The sequence below is a fragment of the Leptosomus discolor genome, chromosome 8, assembly GCF_034619465.1.
Source record: "Leptosomus discolor isolate bLepDis1 chromosome 8, bLepDis1.hap2, whole genome shotgun sequence".
Classification (NCBI taxonomy): Eukaryota; Metazoa; Chordata; class Aves; order Leptosomiformes; family Leptosomidae; genus Leptosomus; species Leptosomus discolor.
Genome location: NC_141398.1, coordinates 6,072,926 through 6,100,229, shown reverse-complemented (window position 1 = coordinate 6,100,229; position 27,304 = coordinate 6,072,926). Strand labels below are relative to the sequence as shown.

General features: G+C 40.6%; 1 protein-coding gene across 2 annotated transcripts in view; it reads left to right on the top strand.

Moving 5' to 3' along the window:
• Nucleotides 1-27,304, top strand: part of GABBR2 (gamma-aminobutyric acid type B receptor subunit 2) — a 477,515-nt gene that overhangs the window by 283,848 nt on the left and 166,363 nt on the right. For both annotated transcript variants that reach the window (XM_086469193.1, XM_086469192.1), the window contains exon 9: nt 26,020-26,100. In XM_086469193.1, the coding sequence (XP_086325319.1) occupies nt 26,020-26,100 (81 nt within the window). The remainder of the gene's footprint in view (nt 1-26,019; nt 26,101-27,304) is intronic.

Genomic DNA, 27,304 nt, shown 5'->3' with positions numbered 1-27,304 from the left:
GTTGCTAGAGTCGCCTCATTTCAAACAATCCGTATTGCGTGGCTATAAATCGCAAGGCCGGGGAGCAGGCACTGAAAGGGTACGCTGATACTGCAGCTGCTCGTTGTCACGGCAGCTTATTTTGTTTTACCTGAGCTAGCTTTAAAGCGGCCGACTGGGGTGCTGCTAGCAGTGTAGCAACAGTAACGTGGAGCAGACTGGAAATCTGCCCGGGAGCAACATAAGCGTTTTGGTAGGTAACCTTTCCTTTGGGAGCACAGCCATGGGACACCACAGCTTTGCAGCTATCAGCGTTCAAGCCAGCTAGTTTAAAGGTAGCTGGGTACTTCTGCACCACCCCAAGTTGCAGTAAGTGTGACAGAGTCGTTGGGAAGACTTGGATTCATTACTTTCCCCCAGGCATGAGAGTCAGGCACATGTGAGGAGCAGGGGAGACCTATTCGTCGCTATGTGTCTGTGCCTGTGTTTTATAGAGCAGTTCATCCCTTGAGAGGTGGTTTGGACTGTGCAAATAGTTATTATTACTAGAACAAGCACACACATTGTAGAAATAGCTTTAGTTTTTATAGGATTCCTCTTCAGGTCATCTGGCATACTTTGAGGCACAAAGTGCTTCATAGGAACTAATAAGTCTCCATCACTATTTGTGCAAAAAATGTCTTAGGAGCTGTCTTAAATACCAAGGAAAAGGACTAAGTTTCAAAAGTAACAGTGAAGAAAAAAGGTTGGAAAGCAACAGTAAATAATTTTACAATTAATCTCTGCAAAAGTTTGAATTATCCGGCTCCAGATGGTTAACAGAAATTAATTCCCCACTACAGAAATGGTGTCTGAGAAGGACCTGAAAGAATTGTCAGCTGTCCCCTTCAGTGCTCTCCTACTTTTACTGCAAATTAAAAAATACATTTTTTTTTTTTTTGCAATTGGTACTCAGAATCCTACCTCTCCTAGAGTTAACTCATTCAGACGGTTCATTTTAGGTGATGTACAATGTTGTCCCACCTTTTCAGCACCCAGTCCTCCTTATCTTTTGAAGAAAGGCAGAGTCTCTCTCGAGGGCTGTGGAGCTGCCCCGACCTGCTGCTCTCTGCAGAGCTGTGTGCTGGCAAGTCTCTCCCCTCAGCACCTCAGAGAGATGTTTTTTCTTCTTAAAGGAGTGGTAATACAGTTTCTACAGAGGGATAAAAAGGGCCAGCAGACTTACGAGAAATCCAGCAGATTCTGGTATATATTATGGGAAAATATTTCATTTGACATAATTAATAGAGAATGAAGTCTATTGCAATCACATCGTCCCTAACCTGTAGTTCAAACGTTTCCCCAGGAGATACAAACCCGTGAAATAGAGTAACTTTAATTCTTAATGAATGGAAAAGAAGAAAATGAAGTTTATCTAGGTCACTAAAAGGACATAGATTTATTGCTTGACACTACAGTGTTTGAACAGAAAAAATGGAACATTGTTTAGTAGCACACCAGGCCAGCATGTAAAGGTTTGTGTAGTTGCAGGCTACAGATACCGAGGTAAGGCCGTGATGCCGACAGACCTCCAAGTTGATGGAATTTTATAGCAAAAAATATTTGACAAAAATTTCCTTTAGACAACTACTTCTGGGCTGGTAGGCAATATTATCACAGTGTTACGAGAAAACAAAGGTGACAGGCAGGCCTATCACAGGTAAGGAAGACTTTTTAAAACACAATGAAGATGGGTTTGTTCACTCTGCGGGTGACCAAATGCGGTCATGAATCACGTGCTGCGGGATTCATACAGGCGTTGGTACTAAACCCGTGGGAGCACTGGAACAGTATTGATCCAGGTATTAGCTCCTTATTAAGGGTACAAAAAGACTAAATTGCTTTTCAAATTTACTAGTCCCCCTTTTTGCATCCTAATCATAGTTTCATTTTGTTCTGTCATTACAAGTGCTAATTTCATTTCAAGACATACCTGATCATGCAGTCATTGTATTGGCACCTTGTTCTCTAAGCTGGCATTTTAGTTTCTGTAAAACCAATCTGTTTCAATACATCATCACTGGAATCTAGTTCAGAAATTAAAGAATTCTGATTCTGTAAACATGGTAATAGAAAATGAGCATATGTAATTAATTGATATAGGAGGAGAAAAACTTTTAAATTTTGTTTCTAATGTCTGACCTTAAGCAACACTCTACAGCAGCACAGGTGTCATTTTCTGGATTGAATCATTTTATTTAAAATAACAATTTTAAATTTGTTACACTTCTGTGATAAGCGCTTCTCTGTTTATTTTCAGTGAATCATAGAATCACAGAATGGTTTGAGTTGGAAGGGACCTTAAAGACGATCCAGTTCCAACCCCCTGCCATGGGCAGGGACACCTTCAACCAGACCAGGTTGCTCCCAGCCCCATCCAGCCTTGAGCACTGCCAGGGAGGGGGCAGCCACAGCTTCTCTGGGCAGCCTGTGCCGGTGTCTCAACGCCCTCACAGTAAAAAACTTCTTCCTACTATCGGATCAGAAACTCCCCTCCTTCAGTTACCATCACCCCTTGTCCTAGCCCTACCCTCCCTGATCAACAGTCCCTCCCCACCTTTCCTGCAGCCCCCTTAAAGTACTGGAAGGCTGCTGTAAGGTCTCCCTGGCATCTTGCTGACTTGCTTGAACAGGAATTTATCACCCTCCCTTTCAAAAGAAACATAGTGGGGATGCCAGTTTGGGAAATAGTTGCCTTCCTTTTCTTTATTCCCAATGGCAGTATAGACCCTTTGTAGTCACTTAAGCTGACTGAGAGCAAGCTCATTTTTCAGAGTTCTCTCTTGCAGACTCTAGGAGTCAAAAAAAAAAAACAACAGATATTTAGGACTTAGGCAAAACATCTTTAAAAAGCTTAATATGGACCCTAATGTGCCCTTGCCCCTGGAACAAAAAAAGTCATACTTTTCTTATTCTTGAGTTATTGGTTCAAAAATTGAATCCAAAGGGGCAACATGAGCGTGGACTGTTGAGAAAAATGTTGGCTTACAATTCCATCCATCTTGGTGTGTGTTATCTTCAGCTGGAGTGCATGTATAATTTTTTCCTTGAACGATTATGGAGGACAAGGGATTAGTTCTTCATGAGTAAATTATTTCAGTAGATTGATCTAGTACATCTACCTGTAAAGAAGTGATTTCACCACAGATGATTTAGCAGTGATTTAGTTCAAACTACTGCCAGAATGAAAAATGCATTGAATTAATACTGTACATGTAAGAAACAGGGTGAGACAGAGGAATAGGGAACTGTCATTTGTACATAAAACTAAGCTATTTGATATGATCCCTAACTACTGACACAAAGCTGCTTGATATCTCGCTGTGTTCTCTCTGTATTCCTCCCCACTTTTATTATACCTCTCTGCCATGGACACATTTTTCGTCCTTGAGCTCCTTTCTGCATATCCAATTCAGAGCTATCCAGGACATGCTCGACCTTGACAGACTGTGTACAATCTTTGCTGGTTAATCCATTGTGTAGGAGCATATATGTATAATAATCAAGTTCCTTTTATTTTACCAGATTTGGGACTTGCCTGGTCTCACTCTCTGGGCTCAGAAGCCCCACTTGACATGGGAAGCAGTGGCACAGCCTCCCTGTCAGTGGGAAAGGTCAGGTTATTTATAAGCCTGGCGAGGCACATAGCTCCACATTCTGCCCTGAACAGTGATAAAATGGAAAGCTGAGTACGTCACGGGAAGCAGATTCCTGTGCTCCTCAATCTGCATGTTGGAAAGAACAAGGTGTCTAACATAGAGAGACTCAAATCCTTCAGCAACCCATTTCACTCTTTCACAAGACTGCTTGTACCACATAGGTTCTAGGATGGAGCCACAGAGAGTTCGGTGGATGGCAGGGATGTTGCACCTTCATAAAAGCTGGCAACTCCAGCAGAGTCTTGAATAGTAAGCATGTGCTTCTTGCATTTAGAAGAGAAAATTAGGAGAGGCTCCCTGCACAGCAAGAGGATCTAAGCCTTCCTCTCATTCTGGCCCTTCAAAAGGTCAGTGCAGAAAGTGTTATAACACAAAGTGATTTTAACCTGACTTTGCTAATGTGACATTTGGAGCATGGTTGTGGCAGTCTGATGTGACAGCAGGCGAATGCTGTGTTGTGCTGGTAAATGGCAGAGGGCCTGATAAAAAGGAGGAAGTTGTTCACATATTTAGTCTGTGCTTCCCCCCTCAAAAGGGAAAGCCCCTGAAGTGTGAATCACAAAGGTCAGTAAATACATGAGGGTCTTGTTGAATTCAGAGAAGAGAGCGAAATCTTTGAAAAATCATTCATAAATTTTCACACTCAGAAAATGTTAAGTTGGTTTTCAGGTTGCAGTTTTATATAGAAGCTATAGACCGTCAAAAGCTTCTTAAATGCTCATATCCAGATTTGATAAATTCAGCTGACAATCTAAGTGATAACCTGCAGCCAAATGCTAGGTTATTGTCTGTGTGTTACGGGTTCATTTTTTAGCACTGTAGGGCTATTTTAATCACTGAAAGCCTCCCAAGACTCAGGCAGCTTTAGGCCAGCTGGTGATGTACTGCGATAGCTAAAATCAGCATTGCACATAACTCAGACTGTGGCTGGCTCTGGAATTAGTGGGGTCTACAGAAGCATGAGTTCTGGGAAGGACTCTGGGCTCACAAGTCATAAATAGGTACATACATGTGCCCTATGGATATAGAGCACCCTACTGATGCCATGGGCAAGTGGGTAAATAGAATATTCCGTCCCTCCTCTGGGCTTGAGTTGGATTTATGCTTCTGTTTCCCTTATTGATTCATATTTTGATTTTTTTTTTTTAACCAAAGTTCAATTTTATGGTTTTTTTAGCCTTCTATGATCTTTCTACATGTATGGAAGAGGCTGACTAAATGTAAGAAATACAAAAGATAAAATGTTGGGGTGAAAGACAACTGAATCATAAGACTTATATTTCTAAAACACTCAAGCATTTTGAAAATGCTACTCAAAATGGATTCTCTCTACATGGAGCAAATCTGAAACCTAAGTGTTTTGTAAGACGAAGTAGTCAGATAAATGTGTTTCCCTCTGTTTCGCAACTGAAGGCACGAGCATGTAAGCAGTTTTTCAGGCTTTTCTCCCCTTAGACGTTTGTTGTGATTGACCAAGGAGATCTGGCCAGAATAATGATAATTTCTTCTTGTTCTTTTACTGAATTATAAAAGAAAAATTGTCTAGGTAGGAGCATTGCAAAGTTCCTCGGCTCTGCCTTGTGGAGTTTTGTGTTGAGACTTTCTTAGCATGAGATCCTAAAGGGAATAAAAGTTTATCTTAAATGATCTGCCAGGTTCAATTTATTTGAGGTAATTGGCCTGCGGCTCTCCCATTTAGCAAAGCTTTGGCTGCTTTTGCACGGGCAGAGAAGTTGGAAGAAAAGGCTCCTTTTGCTGCCTACAGATGCACCCATACAAAGCAATTCAGCTAGCATCCCTGGCAGGACTTCGTATCCCGTAGGGCCGTGGCCAGATGTACTGGAAGAATAACTTTGAGCCTTCGGGATCTGCGTATGCACCTCCCTGTGCTGGGCAGCAGAAACCAGCAGAAACGTGCCCTGCCCCTTTCATGACAGATTTGAGGAATTACGTGCAACCTCCTTCCTTCAAACAGCGCTGCGTGGGCACCAAGGGGAAGGTGCACCATCCTAGGGGCTGCTACTGACTACGGACTCTTGGCATGCATTAAAATTATGCTTGTTTGAACCCCAGGATTTGCAGTGTTTTCCCTGAAATCCAGATAACTGCAAGCTGCGGATACAAAGGATGGTGATAGAAGAGATGAGTTCCAGGCCCTAGCAGTATCTGTTGCTTTGAGCTTTCACCAGCTCACTCATAAAAGAATAGATGTAAAAGTGGCTCTGCAGTATCCTTCATTACAATATAATTGAATTCATGACTGTAATTTACACTCATTCAAGCAGTATTCATTCCAGGTGGCATTTATATTCTCATCATTTTGGATAAATTTAGAGTGAAATACTATTAAATGCTTTACTTAAGACTAGGTATATTCCCTTTGCTTGCTTTCCTTTCATCTTCTTGGCTTTGCAACTATTATTAAAAACAAGCGAAAAAGGGGGAGATGGGAGTGAGGGAGTGAAATGTGACATTTACATGCCATAAACCGAGCACTCAAAAGTCAGAAATTACAGGATCAAAGGTAAAAGCTCACAAGTATTTTTTTTTTTTCCTTCTATTCTTAAGCATAAAATGACTAATGCTGAAAATCTCTATCAAATGAGAAGTTGCAAGCAGCTGAGGTAAGCTCATTCAAGGTCCAGATGAAGAAACTGGAATACTCTATGCTGACAGACCCAATTTTAACTAGGTGAAAGATTAGGTCATAGAGTGGCTTTTAGTCACTTTGCATTAAGAAAGTGAAATTCTGTCCCTGTTTTACAGTGCTCAAGATGGAGATGCAAACCCAGAATTGAAATGTTTCATAATGTTACTCTAATTCAGTCAGATCATTTGCCTCTTAGCATTTACAAATAGTTTCTTGACCAATATAGAAACAGGAGGCCTGCATAAGATGGGTAGAAAGGAAATACAAACTACAGGGTTCTCTAAATTTCCCCTCTTGCCAGTCCTTTTGTATTTGTCTTGATTGGTATCCTCCCAGAGCACAGGACTACTAGAAAACTAGACCTTGAAAACTAGGTTCAATTCTTCTTTTGGTAAAAATGCTAAGAACTTTACAATTGGTTCAATTTTGTATAAAAAATAGTGATGTACATATATATACTTTTTTCTCAGATCCAGCATAATCAACATACAGTATGCCCTCTGTCACCATCATGTGTGTATTATCCAGGCTTTGTAGAGGGCTGGTAGCCTGGTCCCTGAAATATTGGTAGACTCCTTTGTGCTTTGACTAGAATATTCTCCTGCGTATTCTCTTTTCCCAGATGATATGAGTTTGATGGGAATTGTCCTCATCTGAGATTTGTGAATTGCTATTCAAGAAATGGCCACTGATTACCTAAACAAAAAGGTGTAGGTGCCTCATAAAGGTCTAAAACAGGAAGAAAGCTGCCTGGTTTGTGGACGTGGAAGGTTTCCCGTCCTATGCTACCGTTTAGCTGCCATTCTCAAGGGTAGGATTTTTGCCTCCAGTCCATCACTGTGAGACTAGATAAAGACGTAAGGGAATATTTAGATTAAATGTCAGCCAAATCACTGGGTAACAGTACATAATAGTCAAGCAGGAGAACAAGCTGCCAGGAAGGTTATGCCATCCACATTTCATTTTTCAGAACAGTCTAGCCTTTTTTTCTGCAAAAGTCGATGTTAGATAATTAATCCTGATGGAGTGGCCAAGGAGAAACAAAACTGAACAATAGATGTTTCTCCTTTTCATCTGGAATGATTCTATAAATTGTGCTGTTGTGTAGAAATCAATAGCTGATCTGTTAGATGGATAAAACCCAATCAACAGATAAAATGTAAATGGAGCTGCATCATATTGAATTGGGTCAAATGGCATTGGAAATGGGTCAAGCCTTTGGGAATCCTTCCCTACTGTTGATTACAATGACTGCACAACGTTCTAAAACCATCTTACTGGTTTAAATCAGCAATAGTTTATGGTATGATGAATTACGGCTGAGTATATAAGTACTTTAATTAAGCAGTGCTTTACGAAGGTGGTGTAGTTGTACCACTGTAAACTCTGAGCCTGATCCAGCAAAGTTCTGAGTAGATCCTGAAGTGTTAATTTATATATGCATTCAGGATTTCCAGCATCTCGTGTAATCAAACCTGTAATCTGACAGACAATGCGAGAAACCTTGTTTTGCACATGGCTTAGATATTCATCTGGGGCTATAGCTGGTTTTAATTTTTAAAGTATTGTTCCACAGCCTACTTTGATCTCATTGTATGTAATGAAAAAACTGAACTAGTATTAATAATAATTTCTCAATTATAAAAGATATGTTCTTGACTCATATGAAATACAAATCCTTATTTCCTTGAAGAAATGCAGATATGCCAGGCATGTGAAAGCCTGCTGTGATGCCTTCTCACACAGGAGTACAAATGCGAAAGGTGTGCATAGAATTTAGTGTTTGCAAAAGTGCCTGTATGGTTGATCACATATAATATTGAATGCTTTTTGTTTTGGTTTGGTTTTGACACATGCTTAAACTGCCTGTGCTTGCCAGGTGAAAGTGGTCTTCTAAGTTTGGATAAATTTGTTTTATTCAGAAACTCAGTATTATGGAGTTCATGGAAAGAAATTTCAATTGTTTTACACTGCTACATAAGATTAAGAATGCAGAACCTCAGAGCCTTTCCTCAGACGTTTGCCTGATCTTGAACTCCCTGCATGCCCATATTTACACCAGCATTTGTCTGCTCCAGACTCATACTAAAGTATGGCATATCCATGGCCTAGTACCTCAGGCCAACCTAGGTGTTTTCTTACCTTTCTGGGTGGTCTGCAGTTCCAAGAAAGCACCCTGTTGGGTTCAGTTTCCTCAAGATATCCTCGTGCCTAGCAGGCAGAGCACCCATGTGAAAGGTGCATAATTCACACTCGGTTCCATCAAAACCTCTCTTTATTCTGAAGCTACTGAACTGCTCCTGAGATATATCTGGGGCGAGTTTCTAAGTCTTTCATGCTGGATCTTTTTTGCTATTTATAAATAGCTAAATACTATTTTACTACAAAGAAAGCACAAAACAACAGTCCAGGAGCTGGGGCATTCATCTAGAGTGAGGGAGAGCTGAGTTTAGATCCCTCATCTAGATTGCTCAGGGAAGGAACTTAAACTCTTATGTACTGTATCTCAGAGGAGTGCTCCTGTGACTGACCTAGGGGACTAAGTGGGGTTAACAGGAATTCCTCTTTCTTGTCACAAACAAATAGTGGGTCAGTTCTAGGATATATTTGCACTGTTAATTGTGCCCATATCTGTGTGTTTGACCTTGGTGTCTAGGTTTTTGATAAGCCCTGTCATTAAATCTCCTGGTCAGCCCAGCTGAAACAGAAGGGGAAATTCCTTAGCTTGTATTTCAACAGTCATAGACCTTTGTAGTGCACCATTACCAGGAAAAGCTAAACGATTATCTTAAACTAGTTAAAATGGTAGAAAATCTGAACAAGTAGCCTAGGGCCAAGCATATCAGTGCAACCAGCAGTCCTTTTTGGCTGAACTCAGTTTCTGCTGTTTGTGTGCTCAGCTGTATTTGTACAGGTTTAACTGACAGCAGGACTTCTTATTTTTTTTTATGAGCAGGTATTGTTTTCTTTAGTCACCTTTCTACAAACATTTTTTCTTTAACTCTTTCCAAAGCTATGCTATTACACATGATAAATCTGTGTGTAAGAAGGCAATAATTTACTAGATCTATGTTTGTTTTCATTCGTCTTTCTTTTGTTAGATGGTCATCTCAGAGGATGAAATGTGTCTCACCTCTGATATCCATGAAAAGTCGAATTACTCACCCAGGTATTTGTGGGTGGGTAAGTTGCCTTGGTCCACCTTAAAGAAAGATACAGGCAATTCCAGAATGAAACTCAATCTTATCCTTAGGTATGTGTCTACAGTAGACCAAGCAAATCCTCTAAGAAGTGCCTGTGCTCAACATCTTGACAGGGAGCTTGGACAAGGTAGTTAAGATATAGAAGTCTACATAGCATGCTCATTGAAGTTTGGACAGATGAATCCCAACAAATCTTCTTCTAACTAAAAAACAGTGTAGTGGCTATGAAGGGAGGATTTAACTACAGTAATAATAATAATAATAATAATGAGCTAAATCAAGCACCGTTCAGTTGCCTGTTCTGTAGGTTTGAAATCTGCAGTCACTTCTCATAAATAAAGTTTAAGTAACCAAGTTCAGACACTTATTATTTACTGGCTTTAGATCTCACAAAAATATTTTGATGCTGTTGAAGAGTAAATTAAACAAAACTAAACCTGTAAAGTTGAGAACGCAGCATCCTTGCTGAGAAAGCACAGACTATATTTTTTAGTAATGCCGATTAATTTAATTTTAGATTCCCCCCCCCCGCACAGTAATTTGAAGAACAAAGCAAATCCAAAGGCTAGTTCCTCAGAGCAGGACTGGTAGGGATATCGCCCTGAATGCCTTATTCTAGCAGGACAAGGGAAATAAAAGGAGGTTTTAACATCCTAACTTATACTGCTTGGGCACATCAAGTTTTCTTGTACATGCACATCACGGCAAACTCCATGGGTTACACCAGCCACAAACCAGGAGGCTTTCAGCGAGGTTGCTAATGCCGGGCTCCGTTGCACTTCTTAGCCTCTTGTCTGAGCAGTCCTGCGGGGGATGTACCAGCTGAGGCTGAGGAGTCAGGGCCGGCACGAACTGCAGGAGTGCAGAAATCATTAGTGTTGTACCTGGGGTTTGGAGCACTGTGGGCTCCCCGAAGCACCTCTCTGATTGCTTGTTGTCTTAGACGTGTCCACCAGGACGGCTGTGGCTGACTTTGTCCCCTCGAGGTGCCTGCTGTTCAGTGCAGTTTGGTATCCAGTGGCCTGAGTGCAGACAGAGCGAACTCCGGTGTCTCTCTCTTATCAAATCTGCTGTCGACACAGAATATTTTGACGATCACAGCGCTGCAGCACAAGAAAAATGATGCTGTGTTTGGCTATAAATATGTAATTTTAAATCTTTCTTTTCTGCAATGTTATTTTTCTTTCTAAAATATTTGTAAAAATTTACTAAATTTTGCTAAATGGAGTAATCCTGTTTAATAGCTGGGAAAGAGATCTTAGTATTTTAAAAGTTATGTTTTGCACATTGTGGCTTTGCTTGGTAATCAAATAAAGTTGCAAGATTAATTTATTTTTAGTAAGAAAAAAATATCGTTTATGCAGTAATGAGAACTATAAGTCGATTTCATTAATTCACGATTTATTTCCACCAAAACCGAAATACTGGCAAAAGTGGTAACTTGATTTGCAGCTAGTCCTTTTAAAACTGGCTTTAAAATGCTTTCTTTTATATGTGATTGCTAGAAAAGCTATAGTAATATAATTTTAGAAAAATATCGTCTAAGCTGGCATGCTCATACCAAAAATTAGTTGTGATAATTCTGTACAACTCGATCTTCAAGAGGTTTGTTTTCTTTCCAATACAGAACTAAATTAGTCACACACAGATTCCTCTAAGAAAATGTCTCATGCAAGAAGCAAAGAAATCCAAGATTGTTCAACTGGATTTTTCACCAAATTATGTGTATGGTGCTCTCTTGATTATTAAATTACACTCTGTGCTAGGTCAAGCTATGGAATAAATTATTATCATTTGTTTTAAGTGAATGGGAATTAGATAATTAAGCAGCATATTATTGGGTTTCAGATAGCAGGTAATTTTGTGTTTAAGCTCAGTGAAAGGTTTGGATGGGGTGTAAAGAAGGAGGCCTTTATTAAGAAAATAGGAGCAGGAAATTGGACCGCTTCAAAACAGACTTACTCAATTTCTCTTACTAAAATCGGTGGGCAGGTTTTCGCAAAAACAGTATTAACTGTTGTAGGTAACAGACAATGTACAAGCTAGATCATAAGGTGGATTTAGTTTTTGCTTTCAGTTGAATGCAGTTATCTTTCAGCAGCATAGGTTTTACAGCATTTCCTGTAAAAACCTTCTAAGATATGGAAAGCCCCACTGAAAGAAATAGAAACAGTACAGCTGCAAACATCATGCCTCGAGTTAAAAAAATCATAATCATTTTACAAATTATCAAAAATGCAGTTTCAGTTTATGTTTTCTGTCTGTTCGTTACCTCATTTTTATAGGCAAAATCAGGAAGCTCAACAGGACAGATTTATAAACAGAACCCACAAACTGAGTAGGTACACTGCCCTGGTTGGTGAATTGCTGCTTTTGAACTGGACCTGGTTGAATGACACCTTTTCTGGAAAACTTCAGACTGGTAGTGATATGCCTAAAACATTTGATTAATTTTAAGCAACTTAGACTCTCCAGATATAAGATTAAGGCCTTAATGATAGGTAAAGAGGCCTGTCAATAATATTTCGTTTGGGGCTATGCAAGGAGTATGGATCTGCATGGCTGTTCCTCAGGGCTCTGGTCTCTCTAGGATTAGCTGCTGTAACTTTCGGTAGTGAAGCGTAGTGAGGTGGTGTCCTTCTGCTCCCACCATCTCTCTGCACCTCCCACCACTCCGTGCGGATGCCCTACCTGACCACCGAGTTGTGTGTGTCCTGCAGCTGTACGTGTGTTAGCCTGCTCTCTGGTCTCTCTGCCAGCCCTCCTGGTCTCACAAAATATTTTTCAGCCCTATAAGCCTGCTGAAATTAAAAAAAAAAAAAAAAAACCCACACATGAAAAATTACAAATTTTTGGCACAGGTTAAGTTTTTCGTTGGCCTTATTAGGGAAAGTTGAGGTATGTTGCCATATAAACATGATATTTTTGGAATATTGGGGGTGTGGGGTGTCAAAGGCGTGAATGAATTCAGTATTTTGAACGTAGGAGCGTGAACTAGAAAGGACTATGTTGTTAATGGCTAGTCCAGAAGAACCCATAAAATTTTCATGGTAGCTCCACCGTCCCTCCCACACACATGCACACACAAGAAATACCAGAAAACTGATTATGTGCTCTCTTTGAATAAAACAGCAGCTTCAAAATGTGCTAGAATGACTAGGGGCACGCTACACAGGAAAGAAATAACCCGAGTGCTGCAGCAGGTTGACAAGGTCTCAATACCAGTTGCAGAAGTGAGGATCACTTTCACCCTGGTTGCATGGATTGCAGCGTTGTTATCCTCTACAGCTCAGGTATCCTGGAATAGGCTGTGGAAGTTATGGAATATTTTAGTAAGAAATTTAAGTAAGAAACTTCCATTTCTAGGAATATATCCGCTGCTGAGTGCCAGAAGTTATTCAGGCAAAGCAGGCTACAGTTCAGTGTTGGTGCTGCGCATGGGAAACAGGGGCGCTGCCAAACAGCAGGGCTCTCCCGTCAATGGCGTGATTGAAGAGGAGCCAGCAACTCCTCTCGCAGCAAGGCCAGAGCAGAGAAGGATGCCACGCGAGCGCTGTTCTGTTCAGCAGCTGTGTTTCCCCCCCTGTTTACACATGCTACTGATGCGATGAGGAGTAACGTGGTCTCGTTGAGTGAAAAAGTGGTTTAAGCAGGGGGGGCTTTTGGCACAGGCAAACCCTGTCTTAGCACGTGTTGTAAATCCTGGCCCCTTTGTTGTTCCTTTCCCGGGACAGGACCAGGACAGGGACCTGTCCAAGATCAGGACATCTCTGTTCCTTCAAGAAAGTCAGGAGGTGCCAGATGCTGAGATGGTAACACTGTTGAGGTGAGGAGGGCATCAGGAATAAGGAAAAGAGTGTAGCTGGAGTTTGGGGTCACCAGGTTTCCAAATAAGCAAGTGAGGATCCAGGCACTGGTCTCACACAAGAAGTGTGACTGCTTGTCTATGTTGTGTTTCGTATGTTTCTGGCTGCTGCGTGCTCATGAGTTGTGACCTTTCTTGTCTTACATCCCCTTGTTCTTGCTTAAACCAAAGTTACTTAAATCTAGAAACAAGAGATTTGTGCTAGATTTTTCTGTACCTCCCCAAACCACAGGAAAGCGAGACAACATTTTTACACCTTATACTGAAAAGCAGTTAGTAAGAGCATTTGACTGGCATTGGTAGCTCCCACTAACCCCTGAAGGCTATTACAGAAGAAGCAAGCAGGTGTACAAGACAATGAAGTGTCAAAAACTGTACCTAATTTTAAGTAGTCTTTTTCTAATATAGTTTTGTACTAAGGTTCTTAAAATTTGGTGGGTTGAAGATTTACCGTCAAAAGTACTTACTTTTCATAATTCTGCTAACTATGTAAAACACGTGACAAGGATTGTGATTCTGATCCATTCAATCTTTTTTTTTTTTCTTCCTGAAACGTTCTATAATTTAAATTTCCATCGAACGCTGTAACTAGCAAGCGATTGGTGGCAGTTGCTTAGATGCATGTGCCGAGATGCACACTCACTTACTACAAGTAAGATTTCAGTCCCCTTCTCACAGTTTAATTACTGTGGTTTTGACTTTCAAACTTGCCACAATTAAAGTTTATGGGACAACTAACTTTTGTAGATAGCTTATAGTCATACTTTGCTGACAGTTTCACAGAACAGATTTTTCAAATATTTTTTCTTTAAACCGTTTTTGGCATTCCTGCTTCCAGAATTCCTCTTGCTCTCATACTCCAAACAAACCTCAGCTTTCTTTCCTCATCATGCATCTACAATCTTAATATTATCCCAGGCAAAAGGCAAAACATTATGCTAGAACTGGGAGACGAATATCGCTCAGATTTGAAGCACTAGAACTTTTCAAGTTTTAATCCCAGTTGAATGAAAAACATTACTTTTCTACAGGAGTTTTCCAGAGTTTTGTGCATCTAGAGAGGTTATTTAATCCAGTATTTTATGCCCAGCCAATTGTTAAATCTGTAATGTTCTCCACTGTCATATTGCAGTAAGGTGATACATGAGAAAAAATGCATACTTCTACTTTTCATCAGCTTTTTTTAATCAGCTTTTCAAGGATTTTTCCCTTATATTATATTTCATTCCTACAGGCATAAATCCTGTCCTCTTGTAGCAAGTTAATGTTCAAACTAAAATCATCATTGCTGTATGCTATCAATTTTCTGGGCAGAATAGATTCTTTCAAACCATGAATGTTTTTTCAAACCATGAGTGTTTTGTCAAACCGTTTTCTCTCAGTACCTAAAATATCAGTTTTGATTCTGGAAGCTCTTAGATGAGCATATTTAATGTTATGCACAAAACCAAAGCTATGCTTATGCATAAATGCTTGTGTGCTCTGGCTGTGCTTTGCCAGGCAACTTTATTCCAGAGATGTCTGTCAGGTGTATTATGTAACTGCTCTATATTAATTATTAAATACTTTATTATTTAGAGTAATTATAATTTAATGGCTGTAGCTTTCCATAGGAGGTTTTTTCTATTAATGCAGGTCTGTTTTCTGTAGCTGTTCAAACTCCAGATGAAAAAAAATAAAAGGAAAAATAAATCAGAATTTAAAATTAACCAGCACAACAATGAAGTTTACCTTATTTTAGGAAAATTTTGGAGCAAACATTAGAGATAAAATCAGGGACTATCACTTCAAAGCTCTCCTTTGTGTCTCAATGAGTCTTCTACACCACTTTCTTTGCTCTCACGGTAAAATATGTGGTGTTCCTAATTAGTACTAAGAGGAGATTAGTGTTGGCTCTTTTTCCTGCTTTCTGTTTTTTCCAGTGGATTAGCAGTACAAGTAGATTACTCAAAACAGGTTAAAGCAAGTGGAGGTTCACTGAAGTAGCAGGACAATGGAGTTATTTCTCTGGAACTTTGACTTTTAATAACTTCCAGTTGGACTGTGTTTCTTTCCTCTTGAATACAAGATCAGCTTACAGGTTAAAAAAAAAATAACCTAACTAAACCAAAATAGTTTCCTGAATGAGCTTTCTTCGGCAAATATTACTGGATTGTTTTTCCTGTAAGTTTTAACACCACTAGAATTTAAAAGGAAAAAACAGTAAAGAAATAGTAGTGGTGATAAATTTTGAAGTTCAAGACTAGAATGCATCCTACTAAAATGTACTGGTAGTAACTGAAGGAAGCCAAACAGCTCTACCAACATGAAAAATGTGTATCAGAGCGGATTCAATTCTGATTTGACTGTTACGATCATCTTACGTTTCAAAACTAGTTTGGCCTCATCCTGACAAACAATTCACATACACTTATGTCCAAAAGAGGTGTCAAATTGAAATTTATAAAGTGAGGAATTTCATTGTAGGGACCTAATGAGCTGGGCTGGTACGCAGAGCATTTCAAATGCTGGTTTTTGAAAACGCCCCACTTCTTTTATAGATCAGCAGTCTCCCAGGAGTGGGTCTGTCTCCTGGATCTGTCTGTTAAAGCCTGTGAGAACTGAGTGGGGCATGGCCACTTTTTCTAGCTGCTGGTATGTCACACAGAGATTTCACATCTTCCAGGGCCTTAGGGCATGGGGCTGCATAGCCTCACCACCTGCACCCCTTGGCTGGTGCCCCAAGCCTTAAGTTCCTCTCACGTGTGCTTATGGTCTCACAGCACCCCTCCTCCTGGTGGGTACCCCAAACTTTCCAAACTTCTCAGGTAGCCTCTTGGGGGTCAAAAAGACAGGCCAGAAACACAGACTCCGAGGAGGAATTTCACAGCAGCCACTTCTGCTTGTAAAAAACCCTCCAAGCAGCACTCCCGAACAAGTAGCACTCCCGAACACGCTTTTCTCACCCTATGAATCATGCGACTCTTGGGTTAGATGAGCATCCTGGGATTGTGTCACATTTCTTGTTTTCTCACTCCCTGGTGTGCCGTCCCTAAATGTAGCAGTGCTAAGCACGTCCCTGATGGGGAGCGTCCCTCCCTGAGGACGGGGAAATACAATCCGTGATCCCACGTGGCTGTAAGCCCCGAACCAGGCTTCTGCATGGGGAGCTGATAGTCAGGGGAGGGATAGAGCTTGAAAGGCTCAGTGTCTGTGGCTTTTGATGGCTCTTTGAGTGACAGTTCTCTTGTTCATCTCTGCAGTGGAAGCTGGAAGAGTGATCTAGGGGAGTATCACTACTTGGGTACCTTTATAGTCTCCCCTATATCTCAGCGAGGGGTGCTTGCAGGTGCAAGTTATTACACAAGCAGGCTCTTTGTTGCTCTATTTTTATTTTTTTTTTTCTGGAATGCTTCCCCTGCTCTTCCTGAAAGAAATATCTGGAATAAACAAGCCTGGGTGAGGCAAAACTGGGTTTCCTGTACAGGAAAAAAGCCTGGCAGTTACCGTACAAATGACAAGACAAAAAAAGAGCACAGAGTTTGCAGCTTTGGGTAATGTATAGCTGCCTCTGCCACCTTATTTTGTATCTTAGGATAAGGGCAGTGGGAATTCTGCCTTTGGGTTTCACCCTGGATCATGAAGATATTCAAAGCTCCTTATGTGCCACAGTGTTTTCACAGGCCACATGGTGTAATGGCAAGAGTGGATATTCAAGGACATAGTGAGTAGTTCAGATCCAACGCTCGTAATACGCACAGCAGCTGCTGCTCTCCTCCTGTCTCAGGCACGGTAATTGTGAAACTCCAACTTCTTAATAATGCACCGTTCACTGTGAAGTAGTTTAAGGGTGCAGTAGGTAAGGAAGGAGCCAGAGCGTGTCGTTTTCTGACCTCTCAGCTGGAGCAGAGCAGGCACAGCCTGCTGCGAGGCTGCTCAGCATGTGCTGGGCCCTCCCCTCCCAGGGGAGGGGAAGCACAACCCTGACAGATGGCGAGGGAAGGCCCTAGTCATCTAATCGTAGGTATGCATCCAAATGCGCGATAGCGGAGCCGAGGGGTTGTCCCCGCGTTGTGTGAGATTACCAGAAAGCAGGCATGCCTGGCTAAGTGGAGGGAAAACAACCTCGCTGTGAGGCACTCGGTCCCTTCGGCACATCTGTGCCCTAGCTGGCGTGCTGCTCTGCTCCGGTCCTCTGGCCAAACACGTGTCTTCTGTGGTGGGGGGACGTTTTTATTTCTGTCACGTTACGCCTTTCAGTTTGGGTAGCGTATAAATCAGGAATGGCCACCCCGCGCTCAAAAGGGAGGCCGCCTCGTGCAGCTTGTTCTGTGTGTCTGAGCAGCCCCCGAAAACACAGTGTCAGAGGCTCGGTGGCACGGTTCAGGTGAGCTGAAGCTGCCCACAGACCGGGGCTACTGTCAATGGTTGTGCTGTGCGGCACCGCACTGACAAGAAAAGCCTCTCTGGGGAAAGAGGTGACCATCCAAGGTTTTCTACGTAACTGATTTATTTTTTTCATTTGTCTTCTCAACTGCAAAAAATAAGTGATGCTCCACATTGAATTGAATTTAAAATTTCAGTTAGATGAGTAATCTGTTTAGGTAACTGTAGTGAAGCATTTCTTTTGAGAAAATCAAAATAAATGCTAGAATATTAAACATACCAGAGGAGGGAAAGGTCACCCTGATCTTTCATCTGATTCAACCAGAGTGTGCAGCTGGGCTGGAGTAGGGTCATCCAGGCCCCCAGGGCTGTCTTCCCTGTCAGGACATTCCCTGGTGGTGGCCAGCCGCATCTTCTGTCAGGTTTGTGTGGAAAGCTTAAATGCTGAGCCAGGATTAAGCTACCGTCTTGGGTATCTTGCCTTTTTCAGATGAACTTTAACCTGGTGAGTCAGAAAAGACTGACAGCAGTGCTATTCCCAGACGTTTCTTCCCTAAATGGCACTGCTTGGTGAATTTGACTTAAGTTCATGAGTAACTTTTGGGTTAACTCAAAAGAACATTCTCTGGCAATTTGATAATGATTCAAATCTTTCTTTTGCCAGACTCTCCTGATAGTGCACGCTGTGCCTACTCAGACTCAGTTTCCAGGGCACCAGAGAGATAATAATTGCATTGATTCCTCTTGAATAAGAGATCTGGAAGCACTACTGCTCTGTCATCTTGGGTTTCTTTGGAAGTCTCACAGATTGCCAAAATGGATACGCTGCCGTCCTATGGTTTGCTGTCCCTTATTTTCGAATTAGTGCAATTTCATGGTTTATCTTGAATTTTGCCTCACGGTCTCTAACATTTCAGCACTCTGAAACCAAGCTCAAGAGGCAACAAAACTGGCTGCAGCCTCTCTCATTGGCACCTCCACCTCCTGCACAGTCCTGGCTTCAGTTGTCCCTCTCCCGGAGAGACTCTGACAGATGGAGCTGCTGCTGGGCCCTGGGCTGCTGCCAGGGGGACTTCTTGGCAGATCAGTGGCATCCGCGTCCAAACCTGTCACTGCCTGGATGGCCCATCCAACCCGAGAAGCTCCTGGGAGGTCTCCCGGGAAGCCAGCCCAAGCCTCTGTGTCTGCACAGGTTGATTTCCTGGCACACCCGCTGTAGAAAATGAACTAGTGGAGGAAAGTAACGGTACTTAAAGGCACACAACAATTAATGAAGTTGTGTTATTATTTAATAATTGAGAAAATGCCTTCTCATGGTGGCTGTCTTTAGCTTTACACATGCAATGCTATTTACCACTGTAAACTCTGAGTCACAAAAAGCACGCTGGTTTTGGACTCTGCTAGGAAGAGGTGGTTCCAAGTGATAAGTGAAATAAATATCAGTTTCTGTTTGTAGACCATGTTACATTTAGGTAAATATTAATATTAAAAAACACATGTATACTTACACTCTGAGGTACTGTATGACTTCAAAGAATAATTTACTTTGGCAAATAACCTCTCGGAATGATGAGGATTTTCGTTGTCTGGAAAGTTAATCAAATCATAAAAGAGAATGAAGCTTAGAACAGAAAACCCTTAGCTGGATTGAGATGTTGCAGTTATTGCACGTACCTGTATCCTAAAATATAATCATACTGCACCTATTTGAATATTCGGTTGTATCTGTTAACTACCTTAATGGAGTTAAAGGTAATTCAAATTACTGACATATGTTTCAGTGGTTCTACAGTTTGAATATGATTCTCAGTTAAGATTTATGCTAGAAGTATTAAATCCAAAAAAAGTGTGATCTCATATACAACTTCATTTCAAACTGTCAGGGAATTTATTAAGCATCGTAAGAAACAGGAACTCTCTGTACACTTTCTTCATCACACCAGTCCTTATACTTCATGGATAATCTGCCTTCATTATTGTATATTTGTTTATATCTTTCTCCATTTCCTGAATGAAAGGTATAATGATGGTGTTAACAATTCAGATTTTAAGAAGTAATTGTTTTAAACTCAGTGTCATTATTTTTTATTTCGTTGTATAGCTCTTTGATACACAATATATAAATACCTGAGATATTTAGATATTAAATCCACATGAACTACGTTATTAAATTTCTATGCAGAGCTAGAAGCCAGTCTAACAAGCAAAATAGGAGACAGATGTAAAATCAGGAAGGTAAAAACAAGGGTTAAAAAGAATCAGCAAAATTAATTTTTATAAGCCTTTAAAAATGCAGATGCTTGAACTTTTTATGGAAAAATCTTCTTGGCCTATAAAGTGACTAGATTTTTTTATGAGTTCAGGATACTTAATGTCATTTTATGTGCTGCTTGCTTGCTATGTCCTGTTGGCTAAATACCAGTACCAATGTAGTGAAATAAGGCCAGGGTTAAGACTTCTTAGCTTTTATCCTGACTCTAAGGCTGACAGACACTCTTTGGCCTTTGGCTTGTTTAACCTTTCTGCCCGTCTTGGTTTATGGATGAATGAAAGATAATGAATGAACCTGCCATGAAGAGTAATTGGCACTTGCTCTGTAGACTGCTTGCATAACTCAGGATTTCCTGTATGTTATGTGCACCGGAATCCAGGATTTCAGAAATAGTAGACAAGATCTTCAAATGAAGGAAATAGTGATACAGGAGTTAAAGATTAAGGTAATATTTCTTTGGGCAAAACAGATTTTTAACTTTAATTGCAAGGGTAAAAACTGTGGTAATTCAAATCCTTGCAAAGGTAACATATTTTTCTTCCTCGATTCTTTTCTGGCAGCTTCTGCTGAAGAATAATCTTCTATCTGACCTGACATTTTCTTCCTTATTTAAACTGTGATTCTTAATCTCAGCATTTCTGTCTTTAAACAAAGAAATGGTTGCCTACAAGTGGATAGAAATTCATGTAAAAGGCTTTCTCATTCATTATTTATAAGCTTCTCTTGTGATTTTTTTTTTTTTTTTAATTGGAAACTTTCAACTTGTATTGGTTATTGCTGATATGTGATAAGGATAACTGAAAAGCTTTCTGGTCCTGTTTGACAAGGTTATATTATGAAAGTTAAGATTACATTAATTTGCTAAAAGCGTCTACAGGATCCACAATATTAAATGTTTCTGTATTTATTCTGAAGGAAATTAGCTTTCATGGCACTTGTTTTAATTCAGTGATGTAAAGACATCTAAACCAGCATTTCCAGCTTTTGTGGTAGAGTGTTATTTTGTGAAACAGCTTTTAAAATGAGTGAGACAAAGGTAAATCAGGTTAGAAGAGACTTTGCAGGCAATTTGCACAGGACTTACTGAAATATGGGAAGTGTTCTCAGACTTGCCATCACTTTGCAGTCTCCAGCTAAGGTTTTTCACTACTTGTGTTCGGCCCATCTTCCTTCCCTGAACTTGTTCTCTGAATATCCCTGGTCACAGAGTTGCTGTCACTCAGTGTGGCACGTTAGCTCTTCAGGAGCCTTCATAGCAGGCAATAGAGGGAATCAGAAAGAAGAGCTAAGACCTGTCAGTGAGAAATCATTGCTAGGTGACTGACAGTTTAGAGTGCTAAAGAAAACGTTCGCTCTTTAAAAGGAAATATGACCAGAAGCCAAGGACACCAAGCTCAGGACACCATAATGTAATGCGTCCGTGTACCCTTCGCCCTGTCCCTGCACTGAACCTGTCAATGAGCTGCCAATAGCTTGTGAATGGTGAACTTTGAGATGGGTTAGATGCGTCTTTGAACGTGTGAGTACTTGTGCCATGGCATGATTTTTGATTCATATCTAGGAGATAGATTTGAAATCTGAAGTCAAAATCTTTCCAAATTTAAGTGTCATTCTCTTCCTAAGGATCTTTAAGCACTTGAGGTGTCTATGGTCCATGCTCAGTTTCACCTGTTGGCGGCCACTTGGGCATTTTCCAAAATTCTTCTGAGATCTGATGAGTAAATATTCCCCATAGCTGCCAGCAGTCCTGCTGGGCTGCAATGCACCAATGAGGAACAATGTGCGAGACCTCAATGTTTAGGTTTAATAATATTGGATCCTGAGATAGGCTGCTAAGTGCTGAATATGCAGCAAGATTTTCTAGTGTGCTAAGCATCTAATCACTGAATGACAGTGATTAAGCAAGAGGAACAGCTGACAAAAAGTGGGAGAAGGGATTGTTAAACCGATGTCAGAGGAACATTTTCAGGGAGTGCAGTGATAATTTCCTGAGTGGAGAAGCAAGAGGAGCTATATAAAAAAAAATTTTGAAAAACTTTTCAAAGAGAAGGAGACATGGAGGGAGCACTTTATGGAGGGATGTTTTTTCAGCACAAACTGAGACCTAGATATTGTGTATGTTTCAGCTATAGGCTATGACTTTTTTCTGCTCCTCGTTGAGAATAGCCTACGCGTCCTTTAGATGAGAAACCTCGGTGATGCTTAGCTTATCCGGAGAATAGTCCGTAGTAAGTTTATTAAACTTACTTTAAAATTTACTTTATTTGTTGGAAGGTGAGTACTCATCACTTGCATGTTTGTCGTTGTAGTTTGCATGGATTTCTAACTTTATAAAGAGCTGCAGCGAAATAACAATGTATTAGTAGTGTCAAGCTACAGGAAGCTATTTATAGCTTTGAAAGCCTTAATTTTCATTTACAGCCATGTAGTTTGGGCACCACAGTAATATTAGGGCAGACCTGTTAATTTGTCTTTGTTCTGGTGGCCTAGACATAGTTTTTTACATTGTTATAATGACCTAGACCTGTAGGAGTTCATGAATGCATTCACATATCTGTATACATCTTTTTGTAACTGTGTAGGATACTGTGTTATTTCAGAATGCCTTTACTATTGTAAGCATAAATTATACTGGTGATTATACTGGTGTAAACACTTTTATATTAGCTTAACTACATTGGCTTATTTGTACCATTTCAGTCAGACTGACATACTTGAAGGTGCCGCAAGCTTTAGGTATAGACAAAGTCTTAACGTCATTAGGAGCAAGCCAGCGTTGTCCACATAGAGGAAAACAAAGGAAATCCATCTGTCTCATCTCTTCTGCTTTGCAAGTTCATTCCCTTATCATTAAACATCTCTCAGTAGAAACTATCCCTTCATGAGGTGTGAATAAGTACACTTAGAAATATGGAGTAGAAATGGAAATTATGACATATAGTGAAAAGACCTGAAACTAACCATAGTCTCATCTGGAAGTTCTCAGTGTGAGTGGATAACAGTCGTACTGGCAATCGTAATACACGTGTGCGTTTTGGTAAGTTTGTTTTACTCAGCTGGTGTCAGTTGTAGGATTCTTTTTGCTTTTATTCAACAACACGTAACTACCTGATATGCAATTGAAAATCTATTGTGTTAACTTCGTGAAATGTGACCCAATTAGTTAAGTGGCAGTGTGTCAATTTGTCTGGAGTTGCTTTAAAGGGAGCTGTAAAATTCTGTAATAAAACATGGAGAAGAAAACATTTTAATTCACCTTTAAGAGTAGTTCAGTAGTTTGTTGACAGAAGGCTTTCATCTTGGCCATGTAAGTAATCTGCTCAGTGACAATTAATTAACAGCAAGGATTAGTAGTTTCTAATTCTGTTAGATAGGCATAATTTTCATCCGAGTATTTCTGGGCTAGTTTTCTCTGGGTTGATTAGTTTTCATACTTTTCTGTTCCTGTGTGAAAGAACAGCTGCAGATTCAAGTCCTAAAATCCCACTACTCCTGTCATGGTGTTGACAAACATTATCTCACAAAACAAGTATATTTTCCCTCATATTTTTATTCTGTGTTTTAACCTGAGCAGGAGGGGTTCAATACAATCTCTCTGTCATGATTATGGAAAGATCAAGTTAAAAATCGTGAAAGCAGTACAGAAAGAAGCGAACATCATATTCTGAATATTGTGCAAAGCACTTTGTTGGTTTGTTTATTTGAAGGAGTTTCACTTCCTCCTGTCCTTTTGTCACTGAACACACAGAGATTTTGACAGACGTGAACTATGTTATACAAACAGCATACTGGCTTGAATGATTCAGAGTTTCCAAAGGGAACTCAAGGGAACGGCGTATAGAAAAGTAGAGCCTGGAGTCCCATCCTTAGCTATGTTGGCCTATGCAAAAGAGCAGAGAGCCATAGTGCTGCCTCCTTGCTTCCTTTGACTAATATTTGGAGGTGGCTTTGTCACTGATCAGCACTTGTGCTTGGGGAACGGAAAAACCAACAGCTGTAGTTGGTTTCTGGGAGTACAAAAGAGCGCAAAGACTCTTTGCGTCTCCCCCTCAGCGCCCCTGTAATCATACTATGAAATGGGTAGCATATCCTTCCTCTCAATAAAAATATGGTTTATTTCCCTCACACACTACTTTCCACAATTGTAACTACTTTAAGATATCAAATATCTTTATGGCTTTTCTTGACTTCAATAAACCTTGGCACGCGCTCTATGAACTGTCCTTTCTCATTTGTAAGGGACGAGGCGCTGATGATGTGGTTCCTACGTACCAAACGCTTTTTTTCCCCACACTCTTCGGTTTCTAAATCCAAAAAAAGTATCATTTTTCAGCTCAGTCTGCCATGGAAGTTTCTTTCCCCACATAGCTCTACCAAACTGCATTTCCTACAAGGGCTAGTTCGTGGTACCCAGGCTAGCTACTTGTAGGCTACCTCATCTATATTGCACTACACTGCAGTTACCATCATAGGCACATTCTGTGTTGCTTCATCTGTAAAGGAAGCTGTGTAAGAATTTATGAATGTTGACAAGGAAAGGCATTGTGTGTCACATGAAGCAATCACAGAAAAAGTTTCTCAATTGCAGTACCTTAATCAGACCACAGATTTAAGCTCTCTTTTGTGTAGGCATCCACACCTATTATGTGCTTCTCACATCTAATTGAGTCTCAGTAAGCACTCTCGGTACAGAAATGGCTGTTGAGCAATTACTCTTTTCTTGTCATTGTTCATCAGAGCTATTGCATTTTAGCCTGTTGCTGTGAAGTTGTGGCTATACCAACACAGGCAATTTTAACAATAAGAAGTGTGGTTTATGTAAGGAAAACTTTTGCCTCCTGTGAGCTCTCAGATTAGTATTAACCAACCTGTAGATTTTACTGAAATGGAGCTGGTTGCTCCTTTCAGCAGAGCTGAACAGGCACAATCACTTTGAGTGAGGAAGGAGAAAAGGTTAATGTGGAGCTGTTGGGGGAAATAGTCTTTTAGAATTTGCCATCTAGTTCAAGATCATCAGCTCTCAAAATCAGTGTCACAAATAGGGTCATGAGCTCAGAATTTAAATGTAAGTTGGGTTGTGCATGCCCAGAAATAGAGGCCTGAAAGGAAATTTTTTGCTCTGCTGAGCCAGCTCATCAAAGAAAACTTGAGACAATGTGCCTGTGGTTTGTAAGTCTCTTATCAAAATACAAAAGTTTTAGTGCAAAAGTAATAATTTAGTAAGTTTCTGCACTTCTGTGCCATACCAAAATCCCAACAGAAATAGCAGAGGTTGGTTGATGCCAGATGTTATCAGAAGGATGGGACAAATGTGTGCCAGAGTTCCAGCTACAGCGGCCAAGGCAGCAGACAAACAAATTAAGTTGCTCTATTCCATTACATACGTGGTGATAGTCCCAAAAGAGCAGGTGAGAGTACAGTAAAATTTTAGCTCAAGTGCATGTTGGCTTTAATCATATAACATAGTATGTTTTGCAGTCAGGGTACTAATGAGTTGCTAATTCCCAGTCAGAATAAGAGATTAGATTCTCAACATATCTGTTGACCAGCCAGTCTACTCCATACTGGCTGGAGCCTGCCACTACATCTGCCCTGGGAAATAGTTCACTAAGCAACACGTCCTTCCTCGTTGTTTAAATGAGAGCGGAATGTATGATTTAGCCATGCCTGTTCTCCCAGCAAAATGTCCTGCGTGGTGTGAGCCAGTAAGTAAGTGCATGATCTTTAAGGTGGAAATGTCTGTGCTCAAAACCAACAATTCCCTGATTATGTAAATGAGTTCTTAAAAATACTTTGTGTTTCTTTAAAGAATCAGAAATACTTCTTTTGATGATGTTAGCTGTCTGGCATTCTGCTTTAATAATTCATACACTTCAGACATACTTCTTTTCCTTTTGACGTACTGTCAAAAAAGAAGGCAAAATCGGTTAAATAATTGAGAACATGTGGACTGCCATAAACAATCACTCTTGTTTGTTTCTCTGCAGAAAGAAAGGAAGTGAAGGTGGGAGAATACAACGCTGTGGCTGACACCCTGGAAATATTCAACAACAGCATCAGGTTCCAAGGTAGGAAAGAAAACTGGAAAGGGGTACAGGAATGGCATGGATAGCTGTATGTACTTTGTAAGACTACGTGCTGTTAAAGAACCAGTTTAGGATTTTTAATATCAAAAAGCTACGACACTGTATAAAGAGAAAGGGATCTGAGCTGTGCTTAAAAAATTAGGAGAATTTTGAACAGATGATCATGATGTTTCGATACTGTATACTTTTTTTTTATTATTCAAATGACTAGGACAAATTCAAATCTATATGCGTGCCAAATGTTCTTTGATATTTCAACAAGCTGCAGATATGTCTTCTATTTCACCTTCATTTCCCACTCCCCCCGGTTCATCTCCGCTGAGGGATGCTCTCGTGTGCTGTGTTTGCACACACAAGAAGGAGGTGGTGGTTTTAATTTGGGAGGTGTCTGTTAGGCAGTGAGAAAACAGGATTTCAAAATACCAAGGCTAGCTTTAAGATGGACTACGTGAAATAGGGCCAGAGAGGGTGTTCAGCCCAGCCAGTGTTCCCAAGGTCCACAGCAGGCATATAGCCTGTATTGCTGTATCTTCTTGCCATTTTTTATCCCATGCTGCTCCAAAGTAAACATGGGGACTTCCTCTGCCCTCACAGCAGTTGGAGTGCAGGCACACCTATGACTTTCTGACCATATGATCTTGGCAGCCAGATGTCAGCTGAAATGAGTTTTAAGGGTCTCTCCTGTTGAATACAGGCATATACATTAAAGCTAATAATTAGGATTTAATCTTAAGCTCTGCTATGATGCAATTCAGTAATGGAAAGTAGAGTCAGTTTATGAGACCCATGTGGTTTCCCTGGGAGTGGTGGATGAGTATCAGGCTGCTGTATCCTGTACTCTACTACATCTGCCTCCATGCCCCAACACCCAAGGTTTGCATGAGCATCACTGGAGTTTCACTGCAGTGATCTAATCCATGACTACTTGTCTGTCTGCTGGAGCCCTCCACCTTTCCTTTTAGTGTCCTTTGATGGACTTAAAAGAGCACAGCTACATGCACTTCTCACATCTGTCTAGAGAATGAGGCTTTGGAAATGAAAAGTGCAGAATCTGTCCCAGTTGCCAAAGTCTGGTACCCAGCAGATTATTTTTGCTCCAAAGAAGATGTAGTTGAATACTGATTCAGTTCTATTGATTTCCACAGAATATATGCAGGATGAACCAAGTAACAGGAGACAAGTTTTG